This window comes from Bidens hawaiensis, unplaced genomic scaffold, assembly GCF_021521415.1.
Source record: "Bidens hawaiensis isolate Kalapana, Puna unplaced genomic scaffold, B.hawaiensis_p1.1 tig00001511_1, whole genome shotgun sequence".
NCBI classification, from domain to species: domain Eukaryota; kingdom Viridiplantae; phylum Streptophyta; class Magnoliopsida; order Asterales; family Asteraceae; genus Bidens; species Bidens hawaiensis.
The window spans coordinates 2,341,852-2,368,464 of NW_027491085.1; the positions used below are offsets into that span (position 1 = coordinate 2,341,852).

Here is a 26,613-nt window from a genome sequence, read left to right on the forward strand (position 1 = left end):
GAATCCTTTTTTCGAGTTTTCGTTGAATTTTAGATAAATTTGTGTATGCTATTTTTTAGGAGTGTCAATTCAATCTCTGCTTTAATAAATAGCCATTTATATTTTTAATTATTTAATTTTGTTCTTAATCGTAATATAAATTATATTTTAGTCACGTAACAAAACAAATTATGTAAACTGTTTTATTGTGTCAAATCTATCCGAGGGTTGACGATTATGTAAATAAAATGGTCATATGGATATACCAAGTAACAAGTAAACCAATACCTCAAAGACAACACCCTCATAGACCAAGTTGCGAAGCACGGGCTCCTATGCTAGTAACTTATAAATACTATGTTCCACAAGGATGGGCTATACCCCCTTTTTTCCTCACGCGTGAGGTGAGTTGGCATAGAAGGGGTCAAGCGCGTGACACCCTTGGAACACCACCCCCTCCTTTTTTGATCACACGTGACATGAGGCTAGTGACCACAGTCACTTTTGTCACTCACTCTTCCTCTTTGTATTAAATAAAAAGAAAACCAGAAATGAAGAATGATGTATAACCATGATTTAAGGGTGATGTTGAATGATATGAGGAAGCTGATATGACGCAGACGTGACGAGCCATGAGAAGAATGGTATTAACTATTGAGAGGTGTATTCTCTTTAGCCTAATAATGGTGATGTCAACATGCTGGTAATTGTAAATTATTATTATTATATGCACATAATCTTTTTATTATAAAATTAATTTTTCACCAGGTGTTGTCCGTTCACATATAATATTTGTTTTAAGAGTCCACCTATCTTCCATTATTTAGACGTCCCCACTCACCACACCGTTGACTCCGGCCAACTACTTATTCTTGCTCCGCTACACCGTCGTCGTCGTCGTCGTCGTCGTCACAAGGTCAGACTCTCTCTCTCTCTCTTCTTGAATCCCCTGTTTCTGACCAGAAAATCATTCCACAATAAGTTTACCATTTCTTTCTTTTACTTTTTTATGAACAGTTAAACTAATCGGCTTCTAAGATATTGGATTTGTTTGTTTTTTGTTGATTTTTAGCGTTCAGTTTGACTAATTAATTTTAGTTATTTTGATGATTTCAAAAGAGGTTTTATTTTTGTATTTGTTTTGTGAAATAAATTTTTCTTCTAAAGAATACAAAGTAAGAACTTTAACAAGTGGGCAAATAATTTGTCAGAAAGATTGTAATTACTAATAACGTTTGGGATTGAGTTTAAAAAATACTTATTAGATGATTGGCTTTTTCAAAAAGTCATTTTGAAAAGCTTGAATTTGAGTGCTTTTAGAAAATTGTTTTTTAACCATTTTAAAATGCTAAAATAGAAAGAATTTTTGTGATTGTCAAACACATTTTGGCTTATTGGCTTTTTAAAAATATCAAAAAGCCAATAAGCATTTTTCAAACTAAATCCCAAACATGATCTGAATTTGGGAATTACAATACTTGAATACTAGACTCCGAACTTAGTTGGTAATCGGATGAAACCCACCGATTGGAATACAGAAAAATAATTAGAGACTACATTGATAGAGATTTGCTGTATTTAGCAATAGGAGTGGATTCTAGTATAAATACACAAACCAGAATCAATCAAAGAGAGAAGAATCAGGAAAACTTCAAGCAATCATCAACTGTAGGTGATTGAGCAACGCCTACTTTCCATACGTTAGCGACAGATCGGTCCATGGCAAACCCAAATAAAAGAAAAGAGAACGTGATATAGAACAAATAGGATTATTAAATTGCATTACACAATTTAAACATAATTCTCATGTGTGGCCTTGAGAAATGATAGTAACTTTTAATTTATCTTATTATAATGTGATGTTAGAAATGCTATAATATGATCATGTTCAACTCATTTGAGTTACCTCAAAAATAGTCTATTTAATTGGCTTCGAATTATCTTACAGATTTTAAACACATCAATGGCCTCTTCATCTTCGCCTTCTCACTCTGCATCTGCCTCTTCATCTCGATCATGCAAATATGATGTGTTTCTTAGTTTTAGAGGAGAAGATACCCGCAAGACATTTGTAGATCATCTATACTCAGGTCTTAAACAACACCTAATTAGTGTTTACAAGGATGATGAAGCACTTCCCCGAGGCGAATCCATTGATGAATCTTTGTTTGAGGCTATTGAAGAATCAGAAATCGCTATAATAATATTCTCCAAAAACTATGCTGATTCTTCTTGGTGTTTGGAAGAGCTTGCGCATATTATGAAATGTAGGGATGAGAGAGAGCTAATTGTTATACCCGTATTTTATGATGTGGAACCCACAGAAGTGAGAAATCAGAATGGGGAATTTGGAGAAGCATTTGCCAAACAAGAGGCAAAGAACGTCAACAAAACTGAAATATGGAAAAAAGCACTTGTTGATGTGAGTAAAATCGCTGGATGGGAGCCCAAGAACATTGCGCACGGGTAATGTTTTTTACCAGAATTCTCTACGTATATATAGGTTTTTAGAATTCGATTATGCATTTTATATTTTACAAGTTTTTACATATATATTTAATACATTTGTGTGTACAAAGCATGTGTAAACAAGCCAAGTTAGTTCTTTGTCTAAGTTTAAAAGCGAATCCTTTAAATTAATAGAGCGTGAGCATAAGTTCACTTTTTTTAAAGCTTTTGTAATTGTGTAAATCTCAAACCGGATTTGGCTAGACTCGTCTGTGAGACTAAGCGTAAACAAGCCAAAGTGGTGTTCATGCTCCACACATAAAGCTTTGATGACGTTAACCTATTTAACATTTGGGACCTTATTAGTGGATGCGTTGGTCAAAAAATCACTAAAAAAATACTATTTTATATTGTATTGTGCGCATAGATATTCTAATTAAGCTAACCTTTGCTAAAACTATATACCATCCCTACTTGTATAGTGTATGTAGACTTGAAAGGTTATCCATTTAGATGTATTGGATTGATGGATCTATCTAAGTTTTCTTTTATTTACATAGCTTAGTATTACTCTTACTCATTTCACTAAAAGATCTTACACTTGTTTGTAACTAGTTCTCGTTATCTCGTTGATACAACAGCTATCCTCATATATGTTTTGCCGATATGCAGGCATGAATCACAATTCATCAAAAAAATTGTTGATACAATATTGGATAGACTGTTCATGTTAAATTCATGTGTGGATGAAGATCTTGTTGGAATGAGGACTCGCATCCAAGAATTGGAGTCACTGTTAGAAATTGAGTCAGATAGTGTGCGCATGATTGGAATATGGGGGGTTGGGGGTAGTGGTAAGACTACTCTTGCGACTTCAGCTTTTATGAATATCTCTAAACATTATCAAGGTCACTGCATTGTTGAGAATGTTAGAGAGAAAACAAGCAAAGATGGCTTAAATAAATTGCAAGAAATTATTTTATCATCTATTTTCAAAAAGAAGTGAAAATAGGTAGTGTTGTGGAAGGAAAACACTTGATGAAAAAAATGTTATGTAAAGTGTTGTTACTTCTTGATGATGTCGATACACTTGGTCAACTAGAGGCCGTTGCTGGAAGCCGTAATTGGTTTGGTAGTGGGAGTAGAATATTAATCACAACTAGAGATGAACATTTGCTTAGAGCCCATAAGGTAATCCACGTCTACAATGTCACATTATTATCAAAGGATGAGGCTATCCAGCTCTTTAAAGGACATGCATATAATGAAGAAAAACCTTTAGAAGCTTATGAGAAACTGTCATTATATGTGGTTTCTTATGCTTCTGGGCTACCGTTGGCTCTTAAAGTTTTAGGTTCTTTTCTCTACGACAAAAATAAGAATGAGTGGATAAGTGCCTTGGCAAGTTAAACGACACCCCGAATTTGGAAGTCATGGATATACTTAAAATTAGTTATGATGGACTTGAAACTGACCAGAAAGAGTTATTTATGGATATTGCATGTTTCTGGAGATTTCGATTGCAGGATGATGCAATGTAGATGTTTGAAGCTTGTGGATATCACCCTGAAATTGGGATAAAAGTTTTAATACAAAAAGTTCTTATAACGGTTAAGAATGGTATGTTTGATATGCATGATCTAGTTCAAGAAATGGGGCACTACATCGTTAGAGGGAAACATCCTAGGGATCCTGAAAAACATAGCAGAGTTTGGAAATTTGAAGATATTAAAGAAATGTGTTTCCAGAATGCAACAATGGTAAAGGTTTAGCTTTTAAAATATACATATATTTACACTTGTAATTTGTGACCTATATATATTTACCTTCTTAATTTATTGCAGGAAAATGACAAGATTGAAGCCATAAAATATGATAGTTATTATGTAGGTTGTATTCTTTCATCAAGTTTTTTCTAAGATTGTTTCAAACATGAAGAAGCTACGGCTTCTTAGCGTGCGGATGGATCGTCAAAAAGATGATGAGTATCAGGAAGGGCCTACTTTTCTGTCAAATGAGTTGTTGTATATGGATTGGAACCTGTATCCCTCAAGAAGTCCATTCCCATACAGTTTTCAACCAACAAAGCTCGTTGTTCTAAAACTGAAACGAAGCAATCAAAAAGAACTTTGGAAGGGTTGCAAGGTGAGGTATATTCATGTGATTAAAAATGATGGTGGATTTTAAACATAATTTACAACTTATGCTTATCTTAGGTGTACAAATATAATTGCTTAACAAAATAATATATGAATTAGTTTTGTGCAAACAATCAATTAGTAATCCCACCTTAACTTTATCTCATTTCTCACCAGAATTATTAAATATTGGTGTAGCATACGTATAAGTCACTGAACACTTTTTTTTTCAATTAGTTTTCGTCATCTTGATAAAATAAAATAAAATAAAATTATGCAGTTATCTCATTTCCCAGTATAATAATATTTCTCAGAGATTTTTATTATTAACGTTTCTATACTTTATAGCGTCTACCAAATCTGAAAGTGCTTGAACTCTGTGGAATGATGGAGCTACTCAACACTCCAGACTTTAATGGACTCCCATCCCTTCAAAAGTTAAGGCTCGAGTACTGTCGTGCGTTAGAAGAGATTCATCCATCATTTGAAAATCATAGAAGTCTTGAATACCTATATGTAGTAAGTTGTCTCAAGCTTAGAATGTTTCCAACAATTGCCTACATGGAAAACCTCAAGACTCTGAAAATAAGTTATTGCGAATTGAAAGATGGAGAAATCGGCTCTGGTATTGGTGAGTTATCCAACTTACAAGAGCTAGATTTAAGTGATAATAATTTTTCACGGTTAGATTTCTGCATCTCGCAACTTACTTGTCTCAAAGTCCTCAACCTGTCCTGTTGCAATGAGCTTACTGAATTGCCTAATCTCCCATCAGGTTTAGTTATTCTTAAAGCGCGTGATTGAGGGTCACTTACAACCATTGGAGATTGTCACATAAATTGTAAATGGTTATGTCTAGTCACACTTGAGTATACTCGCATTGTAAATGGTGGTGGGAGATTACTACAAACAATGCTTGAGGTACGTGTGTCGCTTTCTGAATATCAATTTGTTAGAGTTTGTAACTCTTTCTCTGATCTCATCTCATTATTTACAATCAATATATAATGGTTACAAGTCAATGGTCATCCTAGGAATCCTCCTATAATTATGCTATAGTAAATGGTTTACAATATTATGATGCCAATCAATGATATGATTGAGCGGTTTACAATATTATGATGCCAATCAATGATATGATTGAGCTCTTATTCTAATATTCCCCCGCAGTCGAAACGGGAGGATCACGGATGTTGAGGCTGGTTCGAAAATCGTCGAATAGAACCTTTGGCAACCCTTTTGTAAAAATATCGGCTATTTGGTACCGTGATGGGACATGTAGAACTCGAACTTCACCCTTGGCGACCTTTTCACGAACGAAATGAATATCCATTTCAACGTGTTTTGTGCGTTGATGTTGAACTGGGTTACCGGATAGGTAGATAGCACTCACGTTGTCACAGTAGACTAAGGTGGCGCGTTGTAGAGGGTGATGGAGTTCTAGTAGTAAATTGCGAAGCCAGCAAATTTCGGAAACCACATTAGCGACGCCACGGTACTCAGCCTCGGCACTTGAGCGGGACAAAGTGGGTTGACGTTTGGAGGACCATGAGAGAAGATTGTCACCCATATATACACAATAACCGGATGTTGAACGCCGTGTGTCGGGACACCCTCCCCAATCGGCATCGGTATAAGCAGTGAGAGAGGATGTCGAGGATGGTTGAATGTGAAGACCATATGAGATTGTGCCTTTAATGTATCTTAGAATTCTTCGAAGAGCATTTAAATGAGTGGTCTTAGGGGCGTGCATATGAAGACATACTTGTTGAACTGCGTATGAGATGTCCGGTCGGGTAAAGGTGAGGTATTGTAACGCGCCGGCGAGGCTTCGGTATTGTGTAATATTGTCAACCGGTGTCCCATTATTACTGCTCAATTTGTTCTGTGTGTCAACCGGGGTGGCTGCTGGGTTGCAATCCGAGAGGCCGGCTCGTTCAAGGATTTCTCGAGCATACTTTTCTTGCGAAAGAAATAGAAAGTTTGAGTTCCGTGTAACCGAGATTCCAAGGAAGTAGCTAAGGGGTCCGAGATCCTTCATTGCAAATTCTTTAGAAAGCCGAGTCATGAATTTGTTTCTTAAGTCATCGGAAGATGTTATCAGCAGAATGTCATCAACATATAATAATATGAATGCCATTTGAGGACCTTGGTTAAAGATGAATAATGAATGATCACATTGGCTATGTTGAAAACCCATTTGTGAAACAAAATCCGCAAACCGTTGGTACCATGCTCTCGGTGCTTGTTTGAGGCCATAAAGAGACTTTTTGAGTAGACAAACATGATTAGGATAAGTTGGATCACGAAAGCCCATTGGTTGATGCATAAAAACCGTTTCATTTAAGTTCCCATGTAGAAAAGCATTTTTGACATCGAGTTGATGTATAGGCCACGACTTTGATAAAGCTAAAGATAACACTGTTCTAATTGTTGCCGGTTTAACGACGGGGCTAAATGTTTCTCCACAATCAACACCAACTTGTTGGGAACGACCATCACACACTAACCGGGCCTTATATCGTTCTAGTGTGCCATCTGCTTTCTTTTTATGTTTAAAAATCCACATGCTACGAACAATATTCATACCAGGTTGTTTGGGTACTAATTCCCAAGTCTTGTTATCAATAAGTGCACGAAACTCGTCGGTCATGGCATTTTTCCAGTTCGTATTGGAAAGGGCTTCGGTGGTTGATTTTGGTAGAGGAGAGAGGAGAGGTGTGGTTGACATGTTTAGATTAAAGTGAGTTTTAGGTTTGAAGATACCCGACATGGAGCGGGTGTTCATGGTGCGAGTCGGTGGGGGTGGAGGTGGTGAAGGTGAAGGCGATGGTGTGGGTTGGTGTTGAGCCGTAGGGGTGGTTAATGGGCTGGTTGTTGGGCTGTTTGGTGTGGGTGTTGGGCTGGTTTGGTGTTGGATGTGAGGAGGGTTGGCTGGGACAGACGAGGTATTTGGAGGAAATGGAGTTGGGGTTGTAGAAGTAGACCAGTGAAAGGGATATGGAGTGGAGGTTAGAAAGTCATAAGAGGAGGTGGGTGGTGTTTGAGTTGCAAAAGGAAACACTGTTTCATCAAAAATGACATCTCGTGAGATTTGAATTTGTTTGGTTTTGATGTTGTAGCACTTGTAGCCTCGGTGATGTGAAGGGTAGCCTAAAAAAACGCAAGGAGTGGAGCGGTCGGCTAGTTTATGGATTGTGTTGGAAGGTAGAAGGGGATAACAAAGGCAACCAAAAATGCGTAGATGGTCATAAGAAGGGTGGCGGTGATAGAGACAGAAAGTGGGAGTGGAGTTGTTTAGAACTTTGGAGGGTAGGATGTTTAATAGATATGTTGCGTGTTCGAGTGCATGGGGCCAAAAAGAATGAGGTACGGATGAATGTGATAGGATGGTACGCATGATGTTGTTAATTGATCTAATTGTGTTTTAAATGAATTGTATTAGAATAAGAGCTCAATCATATCATTGTTTGGCATCATAATATTATGATGCCAATCAATGATATGATTGAGCGGTTTACAATATTATGATGCCAATCAATGATATGATTGAGCTCTTATTCTAATACAATTCATTTAAAACACACACAATCACACACACACACACACACATATATATATAGAGAGAGAATAATAATAGTAATTAGAGTTTAATTAATTTGTGTTAATCAATTTTAGGGAAATGCTATTGAAAATGGCTCGATGTTTATCCTACAGCCAGGTCTCGAGATTGCAAAGGGGTTTACACCACGTCTACTTAGAGGGAGTAGATATATATTGAAATGTCCAGAGACGAGCTGGTGCGATGACTTTTCGGGGTTCTTAATCTGTGTAGTTTCCGATGCTAAAGCATACTTTGACGACCTTTTACGTATAACTGTGAAGAAGGTTCGGAGTTGCACATATTCTGTAGATAATGGTGAAAAGAGTGATGGCGATAGTTGGAAACCACCAATGTGTGAGGTTCCCGAATATTATAGTTTGACATGGGTGTGGTATGTGTCATTTGGTTCATTGAAACACACGGTTTGGTGGGATCAAATTCAAACATACAAATATCTTCAGTTTGACATTGAAAGTCCTGCATCTGGCAAATGTTTTGGTCTTGGGGTTAGACTCATAGCCAAGAAAAGTAGAAGTGGGCTGACAGAAACATCAACAAATTCTTCAACTGATTATACACCTAACATCACGATTCATTACGATTCAGCATCTGCTTTAACGATCTCCGCAAATGGTTTTGTTGATCCAATGTATCGTGATTAACCGAAAAGAGAGAGAAGAAATGTGGATTTAAGAATCAACAACTGTGTTTTCCCCCTATGTACCTTGTTTATAAATAAAATTGTTTTGTTGGTCGTTAAAAACAAAGAAAAAGAAGGAAGCATTAAGCGGACTACTAATCATTTTACTATGCGCGCATGTATTATTTCAATAAAAACAAATGTTGTGACATGGTTCGTGATAAACGAGAGTACCAATAGTTAGGTTTATACTTTTCCTTTAATGTTCTTAAAAAAAAGTTATAATATTCCAAATTCCTACATAAGTATACACTTGTCTGGTTTAGAATACGGAACCTTCTATTAAATAGTAAGAATCGTCATCAAGATAGCTTCATATTGAAGCTTAGGTGTATATTAGATGTTGGATAATCATACGTATAAAATAACTTTTTCATTTCGAAAGATTGTAGACCGTAATACATCAAATTAAAACATTTAACTGAAAGTGAAATGGTGAGAAGGTGACGTAACTTAATTACAATTTACAAGTCTATTTACTATTTTAATCCAAAGAAACTCTTATATATTACAAAAATTAGATTACTAATAAAATAATATGGGTTTTGTTGTCGATATAATATCAATGAGAACTGAATTCTATTCATGAGTTCTCGCTACCCGTCCTACTCGGTGAAAAAAATACCTTTTTAAAAATATTAATAAATATACAACTTAAAACACTACTGGGAACTTTAGTTGGCAAAGCATGATAGTGACTATGAATTTATCGAGTGATTTTTTTATAAACGAATTCACTTCATATTTTTACGGTGACTTTCGTATATTTTAGGTTACCGCACTTTTTTAAATTGGAGAGTTCGTTGCCTTACTCTGGTCAAACTGTGTTGTTTTAACCGGGCCGACGGGCCCATGTTGGTAATAACAGCTTGGGCGTTCCTCCGGGAAACCATACCACCCACTTGAGGGTCGTTGTGCCGCCACAAGAGCTGAATTCTCTGAACACATGATGGGACAAAAACTCGGGTGGGCTCGAGATTCGAATTGACAACCTTACACAAAGCCTAGCTCAAATCCTTCATTGTCTTAATTCATAAAAAGTGTCAAGTGGGGATCAACTTGGGTCTTCACTGAACAACCTGTTGTGGTTCCAACAATTAATCGTTGGCCATAAAAAATAGATGTGAATCAAGATTAGAAAATAGATCGAGACTCAGACTAATTCTTCATAATTTCATTCATAAACTCTAATAAAACATTGAATGGCTTATATATAGCCTTACAAAGAAAAAATAACTGATGACTTAAACTACCAGTACCAAACTACCAATTACCTTAATCTAGACCCACTACAAAAGCACATGACAAAATGTAAGTTATAAACTAATTAATGAAAGGAACTGGACTTCTTCATGGCAACATGGGCTTGATGTGAAGATGATGGAAGCATAAGAGTTCGGCACGTAACCGAACTCAAGCTTTCTACCACTAGTTAGGCCAAGTGGTGGATTCAGTTCAGTAGGTAAACAAAGCAAACCACCCAAATGTTCATTTGAATTGGTTTCCAACTATTTTACAGATTTCAAACACATCTATGGCCTATTCATCGTTGGCTTCTCAGCCCGCACTTGCCTCCTCTTCTCGATCGTGTAAATATGACGTGGAGGATTCAATCATGTTCTTAATTCTTAATGCGCGCAGATAATAATATAAGATGAAACTTATATCATACAATTCAACATAAAATTCTTGACACGGGTAAATAACATAAGATGAAACTTCTAGCATAAAAAATGTGACATTTTCCACATAAAAAAACTTTTTTGAGATATTGATTTTATATTTTGTAACACCACAAAATACTTAAAATTGTTTATGTTACGGGTCAAAATGAATCGAATTGAATCGCTCACACTTTTTCTGTCAATGTTTTTATTTTTATGTGATGAATGTGCTAAATAAGTATCCAAAAGCTAAATTACTACAAAATACTAGTTTTTATATAAAGAACATTTAAGTGTTGTTATGAACTAAAAATACAAGTTTTCTTGAAAAATTAGGTTTCGACACATAACTCAGTAATAACTGCAAACCATTACACGTTACCAAGATCATTTTGACATATTAATACATAAATAAAAAATATCAGCCATTTACGGGTAGTTTTTACTCGTTAATCAAAACTGGTTAATTTTAACATATTATTGAATGTGTTAAATATGAACTAAAAAAAAATACTAATTCAGTAAATAAATTTCCAGACAAGCCACATGTTGTGCCTACCCAAATGAGTGGCGACAGTGTAGCTGCTCGACAATAATAAAAACACAGGCACCATGCCACCCGAATGAGGCAAGCTACCAAAACATTAGAAAAAAAAAAGAATATTGGTTTTAAATAATATAAACCATGTCATGTTAGTAAACAACAGTCTCAACTTCACTTTTGGTTGATGACAGTCCCAACTAAAGGTGCATTGTTTATAATGGTCAGCGACTTACAGAAGATTAACACCGTAGTTTGCAGGTCGCCGGGGAAACGTTTTTCGCCAGAACACTCATTTTTTTCCCGGGAAACTCAATTTTCTTTTCCAAACATCTTTGTAACCTTATATCGGACATTTAGAAATATTTTTAGTAAAATCTCTAGTTATTGAGGTCGCCGAAATCCTAGAACCATCGTCGGAATCAATTGTGTGTGCTCAAGTGGTGGAGGTTAGTTGGTGGTGAGTCAGTTGATGGTGTTCAGGTTGAGTTTTCCGGCAAATAGTGTGAGTTTTCCGTTCAAAAACATTTTTCTAGCAACTTGCAACTAACGAATTTAGTCATCCGTTAGTCACGAACTGTTATAAACAATTCACTTTTAGTTAAGACTGTTATCAATCAAAAGTGAAGTTGAGATTGTTGTTTGTAAATAAGACACCGTTTGGATTATTTAAAACCATTGAAAGAGAAAAGTATAACGCATTTTAACTCGATTCACGGTCTGTGACGTTTATTCCGTGACAAACCAGTACAGGACATCCACGTAGACCATTACCGTGACCTAACAAACATACGTCCCCTGATCAAGACAAAGTTCAATTCAATCTTCCCCCATTTTAGCGTGCAAATAAAAGAGAGAAAATAAATAAAATCTCTGTAATTAATGAATGATTATTATTATTATTATTATTGTTGTTGTTGTTGTTGTTGTTGATGATGATGATCGTTAATGAAACAAGAGCACGTCTCTGTAATTGTTTGTTGATGGAATTAAGTGAGCCTACAATGCCGATGAAATAATAATAATAATTATAATAAATTACCGTATAAACGATCTGCATTTGTTGATTGATTAATCGTTTAATTAATTAATTAATATAAAAAGAAGGATAAGAAGAAGAGATGAAGGGACGAGATGGTCCACCTGCACCTGCTTCGCTTGACTGGAAATTCTCTCAGGTTTTCGGCGAACGAACCGCCGGTGAACAAGTTCAGGAAGGCATATATATACACATGACACTAGCTATAGCTCCAATGTAGATGGATTATTATTGAATTCTATATGGATCCTCATTTTGTGTTTTATTAATTAGTTAGGGTTTCAATTCAATTGAATCACTATTTCAATCATCGATTATTCATTTCTGGAACAACACACTTGTTATACTTCTAATTGATATTATTATTATTATTATTATTGTTGTTGTTGTTGCTGGACCAATAAGCAATAACAGAATGATGAATGAATTTCCACTGCTGCTGCTTTCATCTACTGTTGCCTCCCTGCATATATACTTGCTTATGCCTGGATTACTGTGTTATATCTATAATTGTCTGTTGCTCTTCTTGCTGATTAACAATGCTATTTCTGTATCAAGCTCCACTGCCTGTAATGTATTCCGTGTTATAAACGTCACATTTTAAGGTTCAACAATGTTTTTGTGTATCTAAGCTCTTATATTTACATAAACTTCATTTTTTGACCAATCTACTTGGTCATGCATAATCTGATGCCTTTCTTGTCCTTCACTCCTCATAATATGATATTAATAACACTTAGATACTTTTAATATCTGAAGAATATTTTCTATACACGTGTTTGCATTATTCCATTGTGCCTTGATGAATTTGTGATTTATGTAGTTGATGAATTTGTGATTTAACGTTAGCCCTGCTTGCGGTGCGCACATATGATGTATATATGTGTGAACCCTCGGGTGGGCAAAAGTGAAATTGCACTAATTTTGACGTTATTTTACTAATCTCGTGAAAATAACGTTAAAAGTGACGGACGGTTAATCAGGCATCATGTAGTGGCGTTGATAGCTGAAAGATAAGGGTACATGCACCGATTAGCCGGTGTCCCGATGATTGAGTGCTATGTGCCTTATGTCCAAGGCTTGATGCAAAACTACTATCGAGCCGGGGGTCTCACCGGAAGCAGCCTCTCTATCCCTATGGGGTAGAGGTAAGGCTGCCTACATCTTACCCTCCTCAGACCCTACCATAGCTTTGCTATTGGTGGGATATACTGAGTACGATGATGATGATGATGATGATGATGATGATATCATTTCGGCCATCGAGTTTGATAAAAGTGGTGACCATCTTGCCACCGGTGATCGTGGGGGCAGGGTAGTGTTATTTGAGAGGAATGATAAAAAGGAGGTTAGCTATCCAAGATTTGTTTTTCTTTATTGTTGTTTTCTACTACATTAAGTTTTTTTTTTCTCACATAGTTAAATATTGGTTGTGCAGCATGGTGTAAATAGAAAGGATTTAGAGAAAACTGATAATTCAATTAGAAGGCATCCAGAATTTCGCTACAAAACTGAGTTCCAGAGCCATGAACCAGAGGTTTTCTTCTGGTTTTATTTGTTCATCTCTATTGCTCAAGTTATCTCTTACAGTTTTAATGATTCTGTTTTTCTTTTTTGCTTTTAGTTTGATTATTTAAAGAGTTTGGAGATTGAGGAGAAAATTAACCAAATCAAATGGTGCCAAGCAGCCAACGGTGCCCTCTTTCTTTTGTCTACTAATGATAAAACCATAAAATGCTGGAAGGTGCCCATTTTAGCTCTCTTTATACTCATATCTTTCTGTTACTAGACTTGTATATATCTGTCTTTTAACTTGTACTGCTGTACATTTATCTATTTATATTTATCTTTGAAAAGTCACATGCCTTGGTAGTAGATATATCCTGCTTGTGGATACTATATTACATATCAGCACAGACTTAAACATCCCTTAGGGCTATGCTAAGGGTGGTTTTTAGTGGTTATAGTACAAGCCTTTAAGCACAACCGCGTTAAGGCGGTGATTCGTTTGAGTGGTTGGAAATTAGTGATTAAGTACAATAATTTAAGCATGAAGAAAAGTCGAAGTGAAATGTTGGTTTATTAAAACTCTAGGTTTTTTTATTAGTTTTAATGATTCTATTTGGATTCTCTACATTGTCACTATGTCCACTCATGAAATGTTTAGTTTCACAGCGTCATTTAGGGCTTTGATTGAAGGAACCATTTTGCAGCTTAAAAAATGTTTATTTTGACTTACACAGGTTCAAGAGAAGAAGATTAAGAAAGTTGCTGACATCAGAACACAGACTTCTAAAGCAACCGGAAATGGCAAAGTTGCTTCTAACCCTAAGCCACATCTTGCAAATGGTGGTTGCACTGACAAATCTTACACCAGCTTAAGCAATGATTTAATATTTCCTCCAGGGGGCATTTCATCACTTCGCTTACCTGTGGTAGTTGTACCCTACCCTATTTGTTTAATCTTATTAATTTAATGGTTCAAATGGGTTAAGCAGGTTTTAACTAAAAAGGAGATGGTCAAACGGGTCAATCGGTTTGAGTCATCTGAATTGCATTCAAATGCACATACTTTTTTAAATTTGTTTATTAAAGAAGGTCGGTCCATCCATGTTAGGTCAGTACTGTAAAAATAAGTTTTGTAGTTATATATATCACACTAGCTATTTATAAAGTTCAAAATATAAAAACAAAAACACATTTGTGGGTTGACCCAACCCGTTCTGAGTTTTGACATGTAAAGTCATCTTCTAGAAAAGTTTTGTGTCTTTATATGTCATCGTGGCATTGTTATACTTACATCATGTTACATGTGATTTTAACTAGTGTGACACCTGAAGTTAAAATTGTAGGTAACTTGCAATGAAACCAACCTTGTTGCAAAATGTAGAAGAGTGTATGCTCATGCACATGACTATCATATCAATTCTATCTCAAATAACAGGCTCGAATCTTCACTTTTTGCATAAATTTTTAGTCTTTCAATTGAGTTTGATAAATATGTTTACTTTTCTTTAGTTGACTCTTCATTATCTAGCGCTCTTGAGATAAAAAAATGTTGTTATATTTTAGTTTTAGTTTAAGAGCCAATACTTCTAAGCTTAAAACGTCTAAGCTGGATTTTTCTTATGCTTTTCACACACCTCACTTTTTCACTAATAAGTATGCAAATATACATCATCAAATTTACATAAGTTCTAAAAGTTCTTGACATGTGCTGGCTAATTGATTTACTACATTATGAAGCAACTATATATACAATGGGGTGTTTGGATGTGTATTTTCAAAATAATTATATGATATATCAGTGCGCATATAATGTATATGCGTGTGCCCTGGTTGGGGGGGATTGAAATTGCACTAATTTTGACGTTATTTTACAAATTTATTGAAAATAACATTAAAAGTAGCGGAAGGTTAATCATGCATCATGTGGTGGCGTTGATAGTCGAAAGACAATGGTAGATGCACCAATCAGCCGGTGTCTCGATGGTTGAGTGCTCGCTGCGGTCCAAGGCTTGATGCAAAACTAATATCGAGCCGGGGGTCTCACCGGAAGCAACCTCTCTATTCCTACAGGGTAGAGGCAAGGTTGTCTACATCTTACCCTCCTCAGACCCTTCCATAGCTTTGCTATTGGCAGGATTTACTGAGTATGATGATGATGATATATCAGAATATAGTGATCAATCATGATAAAACCGCTTGGTCGAAGGAATTGTTTGGATGTGCTTATGCTATTTCTAAATTAAGCTAATTAGATCTTAATCGTTTGTCAAATCTGGTTATGTAAGAAATTAGCAGATCAAATGAGAGACGATTGTCAGATAGGAGTAACAGCCATTCAAGTTAGGTTTCAAAGTATATGTAATTTTGTCTGAACCTTAGACAATGAGTTTCGTTGCAACTGGTATGAAACTGATTGTCTGACCCCAAAATATCAGACAACCGGAAGCAAAATATGCTTACACTAAAAAAAACTGATTAATAAGAAAAACAAAAACTTCAGTTGTAACTATTAAACACCAATTCATTTGGTTGTTGTCTTTTAAATGCATTTGTATCCTAAATCATCTACTGACCCCCCTCCCCCTTATCTCTGCATCAGCGATGGAGAAACATTTATATCTGCTGATGATCTTCGGATAAACCTTTGGAATTTGGATATTAGCAACCAATGTTTCAATATTGTGGATGTCAAGCCTGCAAACATGGAAGATCTCACTGGTATAGTACTTTAGTAGCAATCAAGTTTATGATATGTAGAGTAAGTTAAATAATTTAGTCTGTTTTTTCAAAGAAATTTAATTTAGAAATAATTTAGACTTTCTTCTGTGAGTCATCTTCAACCTCTGCTTTTGTTTATAGTTTTCTCATTTTGTAAAAACTAAAATCATACTTTTTGTTTTTAAAGTTTTTGAGGTCTAGTTTGAAAAATAACATTCCTTTGCATTTGATTTTATTCAATACTTGGATAATTGTACTTTTTAGTCAAGAGAGAAATTTCATTTATTGTACTTTTTTTAAACAAAATTATTGTAATTTTTTGATAATTTCAAATACAAACTATACTATTGGACATTCTAAATACTAATTACCCTTTTCACAACCAGTTAAGATATTATGTGTGTGTTGAGTTGTTGACACTATTTATTATTTCTTAGCATCCTTGATGTTAATATTTGGGATGATAAAAAAGTTTGTGAACCTTTACTTTGACCTTACTTTGTTGCAGATGTGATTACATCAGCAGAGTTTCATCCTACACAATGTCATACACTAGCATACAGTAGTTCAAAAGAATCTATTTGTCTTATTGACTTGCGTCAGTCTGCACTGTGTGATAAACATTCTAAATTGTAAGTTTTGATTCTAAAGTTAAACCTCAATTAATTAATACTTTTAAGACCGAGGAAAACATTTATTTAGCAAGGGTATTTATTTGTCGATAAATGAATAAAGTATTCATTTTTTTTATAATTAGTACTATTGTTCCAGAGAGAGCGTTTCATTACAAGAATCTATTGTTTGAATAACATTTTAAACTAATTCATGTACATTGCTGTCATTGCACATGAAAAGATAGTCTTTACCTAAAAACTAAGTTCATATACAGTCGTGTATAGATCCATTTCTTCACGAGGAATGGTTATTGTATGGGTATTGTTGATTAACTGAAAGAATTGTTTGTGTATCTACGCTTGTAAGCAAACACGAACAAAGCATATTCGTGTTTGTTTGTTTAACTTCAATCTAACAAACGAATAAACGATCGAATACGAAAAATTAAAGGAACAATGTTTTCCTATTTGTGATCGTTCGTTATGAAAAAAAAAAACGTGTTCATGTTCATTTAATATGCTCATTAATAGTTTAAATGAACATTTCATGAGCGTAACTGAACGTAGATGAACAATCATAACTGAGCTAAAACTAATTAGTAAATGTGAACAGTGTGTTGGGCTTAAAAGGTTATTAAAACTAAACTATATTGTAATGTGCCTAAAATTTTAATGGTTAATATTATTGTTCTAGAGATTTTCAAGTAACGAAGGTATCAATTATCAGTTTATAGAGATGTAACTTACTTTGTTATGTGTCGTTTCTGAATTTACAATGCAGAAGACAACATTTTTGTTGTTTTCTTATATAGGTTTGTGGAGCACGAAGCACCCGGTTCAAGATCATTTTTCACTGAGATAATAGCTTCAGTTTCAGATATTAAATTTGGAAAAGATGGAAGATATTTATTAAGTCGTGATTATATGACCCTTAAGGTTCGGTTCGTTATTATTTCTCGTTCTATATTATATGCCTTGAGATTATTTTTCAAATTTAAATCTTTCAAGTACAAAATATATATTTTGTATAAAACCGTAATTTGATAATTTTACCCCTACTTTCTAAACATGTTTTTTTGTAGGCCTGCAAACGAACCGAACTTTCAGTGAACTGTCATGAAGTGTTCGGCGAGAAGTTAGTTTGTTTAATAAACAAACAAATTTAACAAAAATTTTGGTTCATGTAGTTTAACAAACAAACACGAACACGTCCCCATGCGTTCATCCATGTTCATTTACGTTCAATCATTTAAATTTGTTTATGTTCATTTGCTTTCGCTCAGTTATGTCGTCTGTTTGCATTCGATAAGGCATTCATTTAGGTTTTTTAGGCGCATCAAAATTTAGTCCAGTTTTAATCTTTAGGTCGAACAGATGGTTCACATATACTTTTAATTAGTTCAGTTATGTTCGTTCAATTGTTCATCTATATACATTTATGCCTGTTCGTTTATGTTCGTGAACCATTCGTTTATACTATTAACAAATGTACACACAAGAACACATTCATTTTCTTAACGAACTAACACGGACATGAAAACTCCATTCGTTTATTTGTTTGTGTTCAACCTTTTGTTTGGTTAAAGAAACGATGAACATGAACATACCTCATTCGTGTTCGTTTGGTTTGCCTATGTTTTTTTTTTTCCTTTTTTATGATGTAAGGGTAAAATAGACATTTTACCAACTAAACTTTGCATTATATATCTCTTTAGTTTTTTGTTTTTTTGGGTGTTTTTAACCTAGTGAGTAAATAAGTGATACACTAATTATGATTACAAAGATAATATTCTTATAACAATCTAACCCACTTGAGATAAAAACACAACTGAGCGACTCATTTATATAAGTAAACATGTCAAAATAAGTCTTCTTAACAATATATGTTCTTTTACTGAAAAAAACGTTCACATTTTGCAGCTATGGGACATTAATATGGACTCTGGTCTCGTCTCAACATTTCAGGTGCATGAATATTTAAGGCCCAAGGTATATACTTTTATCACTTTTAAAATTTTAACCAATTTTTACTGTTTGTGAAATGAGATTACTGATTATGTAAATTTGATTTTTTTTCAGCTGTGTCATTTATATGAAAATGATTCTATTTTTGATAAGTTTGAGTGTTGTCTGAGTGGTGATGTCCAGCGTGTAGCAACTGGTTCTTACAGGTAATATTATTATTCTATTTCAGATAACAATGAAAGTGGTCATTTTCTAGTGAGATTTTGAGGAGATTTGCTTTCCAAATTCTCATAAGATCCATTTTCCCAGATTCTCATAAAATATTAAAATCATTTAATTCTTGTAATCTTGTTACATTTTATCTTTTCATTATTCAAATCAATTTTGATTATAGTTTTTTGTGTCTTTGTTTATCTGCTGACGTGTCAAATTATAATTTTCAGCAACTTATTCCGTGTGTTTGGCTGCCATCCGGGAACTTCTGAAGCAACTACCTTGGAAGCTAGCAGGAACCCGATGAGGTATCTGACTATTGTTTATATATATGAATAAAATATCAGGGAAAACTGCAAACAAAAAAAGGCAGAAATGCATATTAGCTTTAATATATGCTTTATTTTATATCATACATAATTTCAAATAAAACATACATTTGCGCATGATTTTCAGAATTTCATTTGTTGTATTGAACACTAATTTAAATCATATTTGATACATGATTTTCAAAAGGCTATCTGGTAATTTAAGTCAACAATTTTTTTTTTCGAAATTTGAATGTATTGTGCGTGCACAATTCACACGTTTTCATTTGTTTCTATATTTATTTGAATTATTTTGTAAGAATTGGAAGAAAATCAAAAACAATTTTGAATATTTTGGTCAGAGAGACGTACAGAATTTTTTAGCATTTGTAAATCTAAGGATTTTTTTTTAAATACGAAATGTCAATTATAATGTCCGCTTAAAAACGGACCAACTTATACAAGACATGATTGTATTTTCTGTCACATACCCTTAAAATTAAGTCTCACTCTAGTTTCTTTTCTAAGATTATTATTACTTCAGCTTTGATTATACAGATATGTATGATAAAATATTTAAAATATTTTTAGGAAGCAAGTGCAGACCCCTTCAAGACTTTCCAGATCCCTAAGCAGCATAACCCGTGCACTTAGACTAGGTTAGCCCTCTTCTTCTTTTTTTCCTCTTCACCTTCCACAATCACAATTCCAGCATGCTTCATGTGAGGTGGTAGTTTTGTCCTGATTACTTATGAATGGGTCCCAAAGTATGTTTTATCTCAAACAGGTCAAATAAAAAAAGTTTTAAGTGAAGGGGAACCGGCAAATGGGTTTAAAGTTGCATAAAATCTATTTTTTATGGATGCAGTTTCTAAATTATTTGTAGAGTTAATTTTGGTTTTCGTCCCTGACAGTTTAACCATTTGAGTACGAATTTTCGTTTTTTTTCATAAATAGGGGCCTGTGGTTAAAGTATTTTTAACCCTTGTCCTTTACACTAACTTTGTTTGATTTTTCTATTAAGTTGAAGGGGATTTTAGTCATTGACATAAATAGCCCCTTTGGTGTAAAAGGACTGAAATGCCCTTCTATCTAACAGGAAAAATCTAACGGGGTTAGTAAATAGAAGAAAAGGGTTAAAATTTTGAAACCACATGCAACGATCTAAGAAAAAAATGAGAATTCGTATTCAAATGGTAAAACTCAAGGAAATTAACTCTCAATGTTATTATTGCTTTTGTAATCATAAACACAACTTGTTTTGACCTGTTACCCAACTGACTTGACCCCACCAAAATGTAACTTTTACTTTTGTCATAGCGTGTAACTTTTAATCCGCTACCCAACTCGTATCTTGCCACTTGTAGATTGTTTATTTTGTGTTTAGATGATTAATTTAATATATTAAGTTTATATACAGGAGGAGGAGGAGGAGATAGCCCTGGGGTGGATGCAAATGTGAATTCATTTGATTCAACAACAAAATTACTCCATCTTGCATGGCATCCTACTGAAAACTCGATTGCCTATGCTGCTGCTAACAGCTTGTACATGTATCATGCATGAATTTTAACAAATTTTGATTTTACCAAACTCCCATTCTTTGTTTTTTTTTCCTCTTTTTTAAATCACCCTTCACTCAAAATATCCCAAATACCATACTAAAACCAGTTTTTTTTTTAAAAAAAAAAATTTATTTATATTATTACAGTTTTCTGTTTTACCAAATTTCTTTTCTACCCCGATTCGTTTTATTATTATTTTTTAATTTTTATGTTTGGTTGAGGTGAGAACAGTTATCCGGTTCGTTAGAAGCTCAAAAAAGGGGGCATGGATTAGGTTGTATTTTTAGTTGTGAAGATCTGCTGCCAAATTTGCAGGCCATCTAGTTTTAAACATTTTATTTATTTGATACAATTTCTTTTTTATACTTAGAAGTTCTGTTATCCATTTTTTTTATTTTTTCTCTTTTAGATTTATTATTGTTGAAAATGTTTTGTTTGAAAAATGTTAATAATTTAATGCTTACGCAATCTGTATAAAAGAATTTGAGAGCAGTTTTGTGATTGTGAATCCTAGAGGCTAAAACTCATGCAGAGTAACTCATCAATGTCGAAAAATGATAACTTTGTTTTCAGTATGATCTGATTTGTCATTCAACAGGGGTGGCAGCGCAGCTTGTTGTCTGCTTACCTTCATCGCTATTGTAATTGGATCATTTTGTTATCATTAAATGTTTAATGACAAATTGAGTTGAAGTAATGGATGCAACAGGTAAAAAGGAGGGGATAGATTCATCTAAGCTTTGAGACGTTTCCATTTTATACCTTTAATGGCAGAAGATAGTTGTATAATCACACTCTCGGTCTTGCGTAAACAAATAAAACCTCTTCTCCAACCATACAAAAGGTCAAAATGAGTTGTCTGTCGAAATTGGAAAACAGTTTTAGAAAGACCTAGTGTTGGATTAAAAAAAACGTCGAACACAAGAAAAGATCATTGTTCTCTCTGTCTCCAATATGCCATCCTGAAGCATTTTCTTACAAGATCGATTAAGCACTCAATGTTTTAAACTCGTCGGACATATTACTCATGTCATTATAACCTTGACCTATAACGGACAAATAATTTATCAATAGCGATGTACTTTGAGAGTTATCTTGGTTGTTTTCATTAGATGAACAAGACCAAGAAAACGCTCTTTAACAAACAACCCCAAGTTCAATAGAATAGGTTTATATTTCTGAAATTAAAATTTTAAGTCGTTTAATTTTCTTTTGGGCCAGTTACTTGTGTCAAATTAAAAGCTCTTTTTTGTTAAGAGCTGGTGCAGGTATTTGGGGCCGCGTTGTTGATCCGGTCCGGTTGTGGGTTCGAGTTGTGAATGAATGGGCCGGGTCACCGCACACAATAACAATATTACTTTATTTATATTATATATATTTATTTAGGTTTCGGTTCAGTTAATCGACAGTGTTTTAAAAACTGGTTCAAACTGGCCGGTTGAACCGGTTAAACCTGATTTTGCACAGCAGACCGGTATTTTGAGCCCGGTATTTTTGGCCGGTTTGCTAGAACATCGTACCGGCGGTTTTTATCTAAAATACCGGTTTTTACTGGCAAACCGGTTTGAAGTCCAAGTAATTTTTGATATTTGCGGCCCATATTTTTTTTCCAAGTTACTTTTAACCCAATAATTAATATTCAAACGCGTAAATTTAGGACTATTTTTTTAAAATTGAGTGTTTTTGTATTACTTTCTTAATACAGATTAACTTTTTAATTATTTTTTGTTATGAAATCATTTACTTTTTGGTTATTTTTGGATTGAAGTTGCATTTATAGAAAACTATAAGGTAAACTATTCAACCGGTTGAACCCGATATAACCCGGTTCAACCGGTTATAGCATTTTTTAACTAAACCCGGTACAAGTAAAATACCGGTTTTTAAAACATTGAATCGACCGATTCCTTGATTCCAAAATCAAAATGGCTCTGCATTTGAAGAGAGTAGGAGGTTTGATGAGGATCAGGAGATTACTAAATCACCAACATTTATTCATCATCGGCCAGAACGTCCTCGTTTCAATCGATTACGTACGTGGTATATATTCATTGCATGTGATTGATCAAACCCTGCCCTAGCTAATAATAATTATAGTCTGATTCTTTTTTTTCGTAGATCGCCCAAACTACGAAGAAGAAGAAGAGATTGGCGGTTGTAGTTTCATCTGCCCTAAGCAGGTGTTTAATCTTCCCTACGATTTACCAAAGGAACAACAGATTAACAAGCCTGAAGAAGACAACCAAGGTTGGTAGGTTAGTTAATTAGTTAGTTTCTGTTTTAAAAATTGGATCTTGATTGATATAAATCTAACCTAGCTAATTAATTAATCTATTCTGCTGTTAAGCTAGTGTATGTATGTAGTATCTTAATTAATTAAGCAATATCATTTATTTTTCTTTTCTTTGTATATATATATATACTTAGAATTCAAGGATGAAATGATCAAGAGAGTTTACAAACTATGCCAAGCTAAATTTGAATTTGAGGGGACACCTGAAGAGTATGAGAGGAAGCTCAACAACAAACAACATCACAAACTCCATCATTGTGAAGCCAAGTTTGCCTTGAGAAGTTTTGTTGCTGCAAAACTTACAACAAACGGATAATGTGGCAACCACATACATTATATATATATATATATATACACACACACACGTTTAATATTATTTAATGAGGTTTGTGGAGGTTTGTTGTTGTGGAAGAAAGTTGAGTTTTTAAGAAAAGTTTGGAACGTGATTTAGCAGTTTGTGTTAGTTTGTTGTTGTAGATGGTCGATCCAATACAAATGTAAATGTCATACTTTGGTATTATTCCAAATAACCCCTTCACTATTATTTGAAACCTAACATTACTCCCGTCAAATGATTTTTGTCCACAAAAATCAGAATAAGGTAAAAAAATAGTAGTAACAATTTTATCAAATGTAGAAAAAATAACAATTTTATCAACTCGTGATCATTGAAACGTACATCTACCTCAACTGCACATAAACCTATTCATCATATCTTGTAGTACGTCTTGACATGTGATGTTATCAAACTGGACTCACTCTTTTATTTTCTTAATTTGTAGCAGCAATATATGAGGATAAAATCAAGGACTTATACAAACTATGCCAAGCTGATTTTAAGGGGACACCTGAAGAATATGAGTGGACGTTTGAGATTTTTAGAAACATTATACATAAAGTCAAGTCGTGTCTTTCCGACAAGGACAAGCTGCTACAACAATTCGCCTCCATCGTAGAGCCTCCCGGTGGAATATGCCTGAGGAGTGGGAACAGAAACATAAACGGAAGATTAACAAGTTTGAAGAAAACGAAGAAAATCATGGTTAAGTTAGTTAGTCAGTCAGTTAGTTGGTTGGGATTTTTTTTTTGGTTTATGATTTTTATTATTAAGGGAATTGATTTGATTGTCATTATTTTCATTATATATATGATAGCAGGTAGCTGCAGGCGCATCCAAATCATGTTCTCTCTCTCTATATATATATGTACTCAAAAACAAGATAGATCAAGCTGCAACAAAACATTCTTGTTCTCACTAATTTCACCACCCAAGCTACAAATAGCTACTAACCAAACATATATCAGCAACTTAATATTTTGCCATTGGATATTTTTGTTTTTTAGGCTCTTTTTTCTGTACTTAAACCGTGTGTCATAATTAATTTCCACACAATCAGTGACAACTAATAAAGTGATTTTTCAACATTGCGATATATGTTCCTATCTCCCTCCCATTCTCTGGTTATTTTCTCATCAAGTACTAGACTACGTACATTGATAATGTTCTCCAAATAAACCATGATTAATTTCTATGCACAAGCTTCAATTTTTTCAGATTAATTCTATATTATATTATATTATATTCATCTTATCTTTCTATTTAACAACCGTACGTATATAACTATATATATGATGGTTACTCCCTTAATTTGTAACAGTTTGTAATGTATAGACTCTTCCAATCTTATCTTTGTCATATTTCTATGGTCAAGCATGTTTTGTTCCTTCATCCATTAGGTTCTTTTATTATTTTGACCCCTAAATTTGTTTCTTAGGTAAAGAGTAGTAAAGTAAAATAAAAAAAATGTAAAAAAGATTCATCGAAATATACTCTTTCCGTCCCATTATAAGTGTCATAGTTAGACTTTTCAAGTCTTTCTTTTGCAACTTTGACCGTAAATATTTCTGTTCGTGTCATATAATACTTGATAAAAATTATATCAATGTAAAATACATTTAAAACCCAATCCATTCATATATTATACATCAAGTATTATATAACACAAACAAAAATATTGTCGGTCAAAGTTAAGCAAGAAAGACTTGAAAAATCAAACTATGACACTTATAATGGGACGGAGAGAGTATTTTTATTTTTGATCTGTGCGAAGTTGCAGTTGAAGTAGATGAGGTTCACAGGAAATGAGGAGGGGGTAACTTAATAATATAAGAATTTGTCATATTCCCAAAGGTTTTAGAATTGATTAATAATAAAAGAATTTATCATAATCATAGGAGGAAATAGGTAGAATTCATAGGCGCTTGAAAATATGAATATTACGGTGATGGATAAAAATGTGCGCCTTATGTGATTAGGGGAACGAATCGGCGAATCATATAATCACGGGTTGTACAGTTGCGGTGGTGGTGTGGGATAATATTAGTCTTTGGTGTAAAGTGCATCCTATCTTAGGATTCTCAGTGAGAGACTTGCTAGAACTTCACAAGTCTACTAAGCTAGGTGCGGTTGAGAAGGAGGCGATTCATGGTATTGTTATCATCGCTTGTTGGAGAATTTGAATCGCTAGAAATGAAAAGGTTTTTGAAGTTAAAAGATATTAAGATTGAAGAGTTAATTGACGATATTAAGTCGCTTGTTCACATATATATATAGGACAAAAAATAGATTGTTGGTTTGGTCGAATCGGTGTAAAGAGTATTCATGTAGTCTATTGTGTTGTTTTCGTGGGTGGCTTCAATCTGGGTTGTGGATGTGGCTTGTTTGCAGGCGTTTCTTTTATTTATAAAAGTTCATAATTCGAAAAAAAAAATACGGTTGGGTCATTCCCACTTTAGTAGGATGGCATATGAGGAAGTTAAGATGTGAAATAGGAGGTCATGAGTTCAAACCTTATACAATACGAAAAAAATTAGTCGTTCAATAAAAAAATACAGTTGATTTATTAGAGCATTCATACTCAATCCCCAACAATCCAACACCATATTTTTATGGGAAATCAAACATATCCTCCATTTTTAAGAGGTAATTACCATTCCATATCCATTTTTTATTGTTTTTTTTTTAAATGTATGTAAATGGGAGAAAGAGAAAAATTAATTGAAAAATGAATAAATAAATATTATTTAATAAAACGGGAGAGTTATTGAGAATGGTATGTTATGTGAGAGATTTTTTAAAAAATGAGAAAAAAAAATAGAAAATCTTGGTTTTTTTTTCTAAATTATGGGGATGGAAGATGGAATGTGAATGCTACACTTTAATTTCTCGCGCCAAGTTTTTGTACTCTTCTATCTAGTTAATTCTTAATTTAAGCTATTTTTTTGAAAAAAATATTGAATTTCACAAATATTAAA

At 34.0% G+C, this 26,613-nt stretch overlaps 1 protein-coding gene and 1 pseudogene across 2 annotated transcripts in view; both read left to right on the plus strand.

The window, feature by feature from the left end:
* The window catches only part of LOC143582905 (disease resistance protein Roq1-like), a 59,673-nt pseudogene extending 50,737 nt beyond the window's left edge, over nt 1–8,936 (plus strand). The window contains exons 2-6 of the transcript XR_013144062.1: nt 1,928–2,445; nt 3,100–4,187; nt 4,272–4,572; nt 4,914–5,486; nt 8,244–8,936. The product of XR_013144062.1 is annotated as a disease resistance protein Roq1-like (transcript). The remainder of the gene's footprint in view (nt 1–1,927; nt 2,446–3,099; nt 4,188–4,271; nt 4,573–4,913; nt 5,487–8,243) is intronic.
* Nucleotides 8,937–12,195: 3,259 nt separating this feature from the next.
* On the plus strand, nt 12,196–21,011 carry LOC143581779 (serine/threonine protein phosphatase 2A 55 kDa regulatory subunit B beta isoform-like). Its single transcript, XM_077064480.1, has 14 exons — nt 12,196–12,252; nt 13,216–13,461; nt 13,552–13,650; nt 13,738–13,857; nt 14,357–14,548; nt 14,966–15,057; nt 16,222–16,340; nt 16,849–16,972; nt 17,767–17,890; nt 18,875–18,943; nt 19,034–19,125; nt 19,363–19,440; nt 20,032–20,099; nt 20,861–21,011. The coding sequence occupies exons 1-14, from the start codon at nt 12,196–12,198 to the stop codon at nt 21,004–21,006; spliced, it is 1,626 nt and encodes a 541-aa protein (XP_076920595.1). The 3' UTR covers nt 21,007–21,011.
* Nucleotides 21,012–26,613: the final 5,602 nt, after the last annotated feature.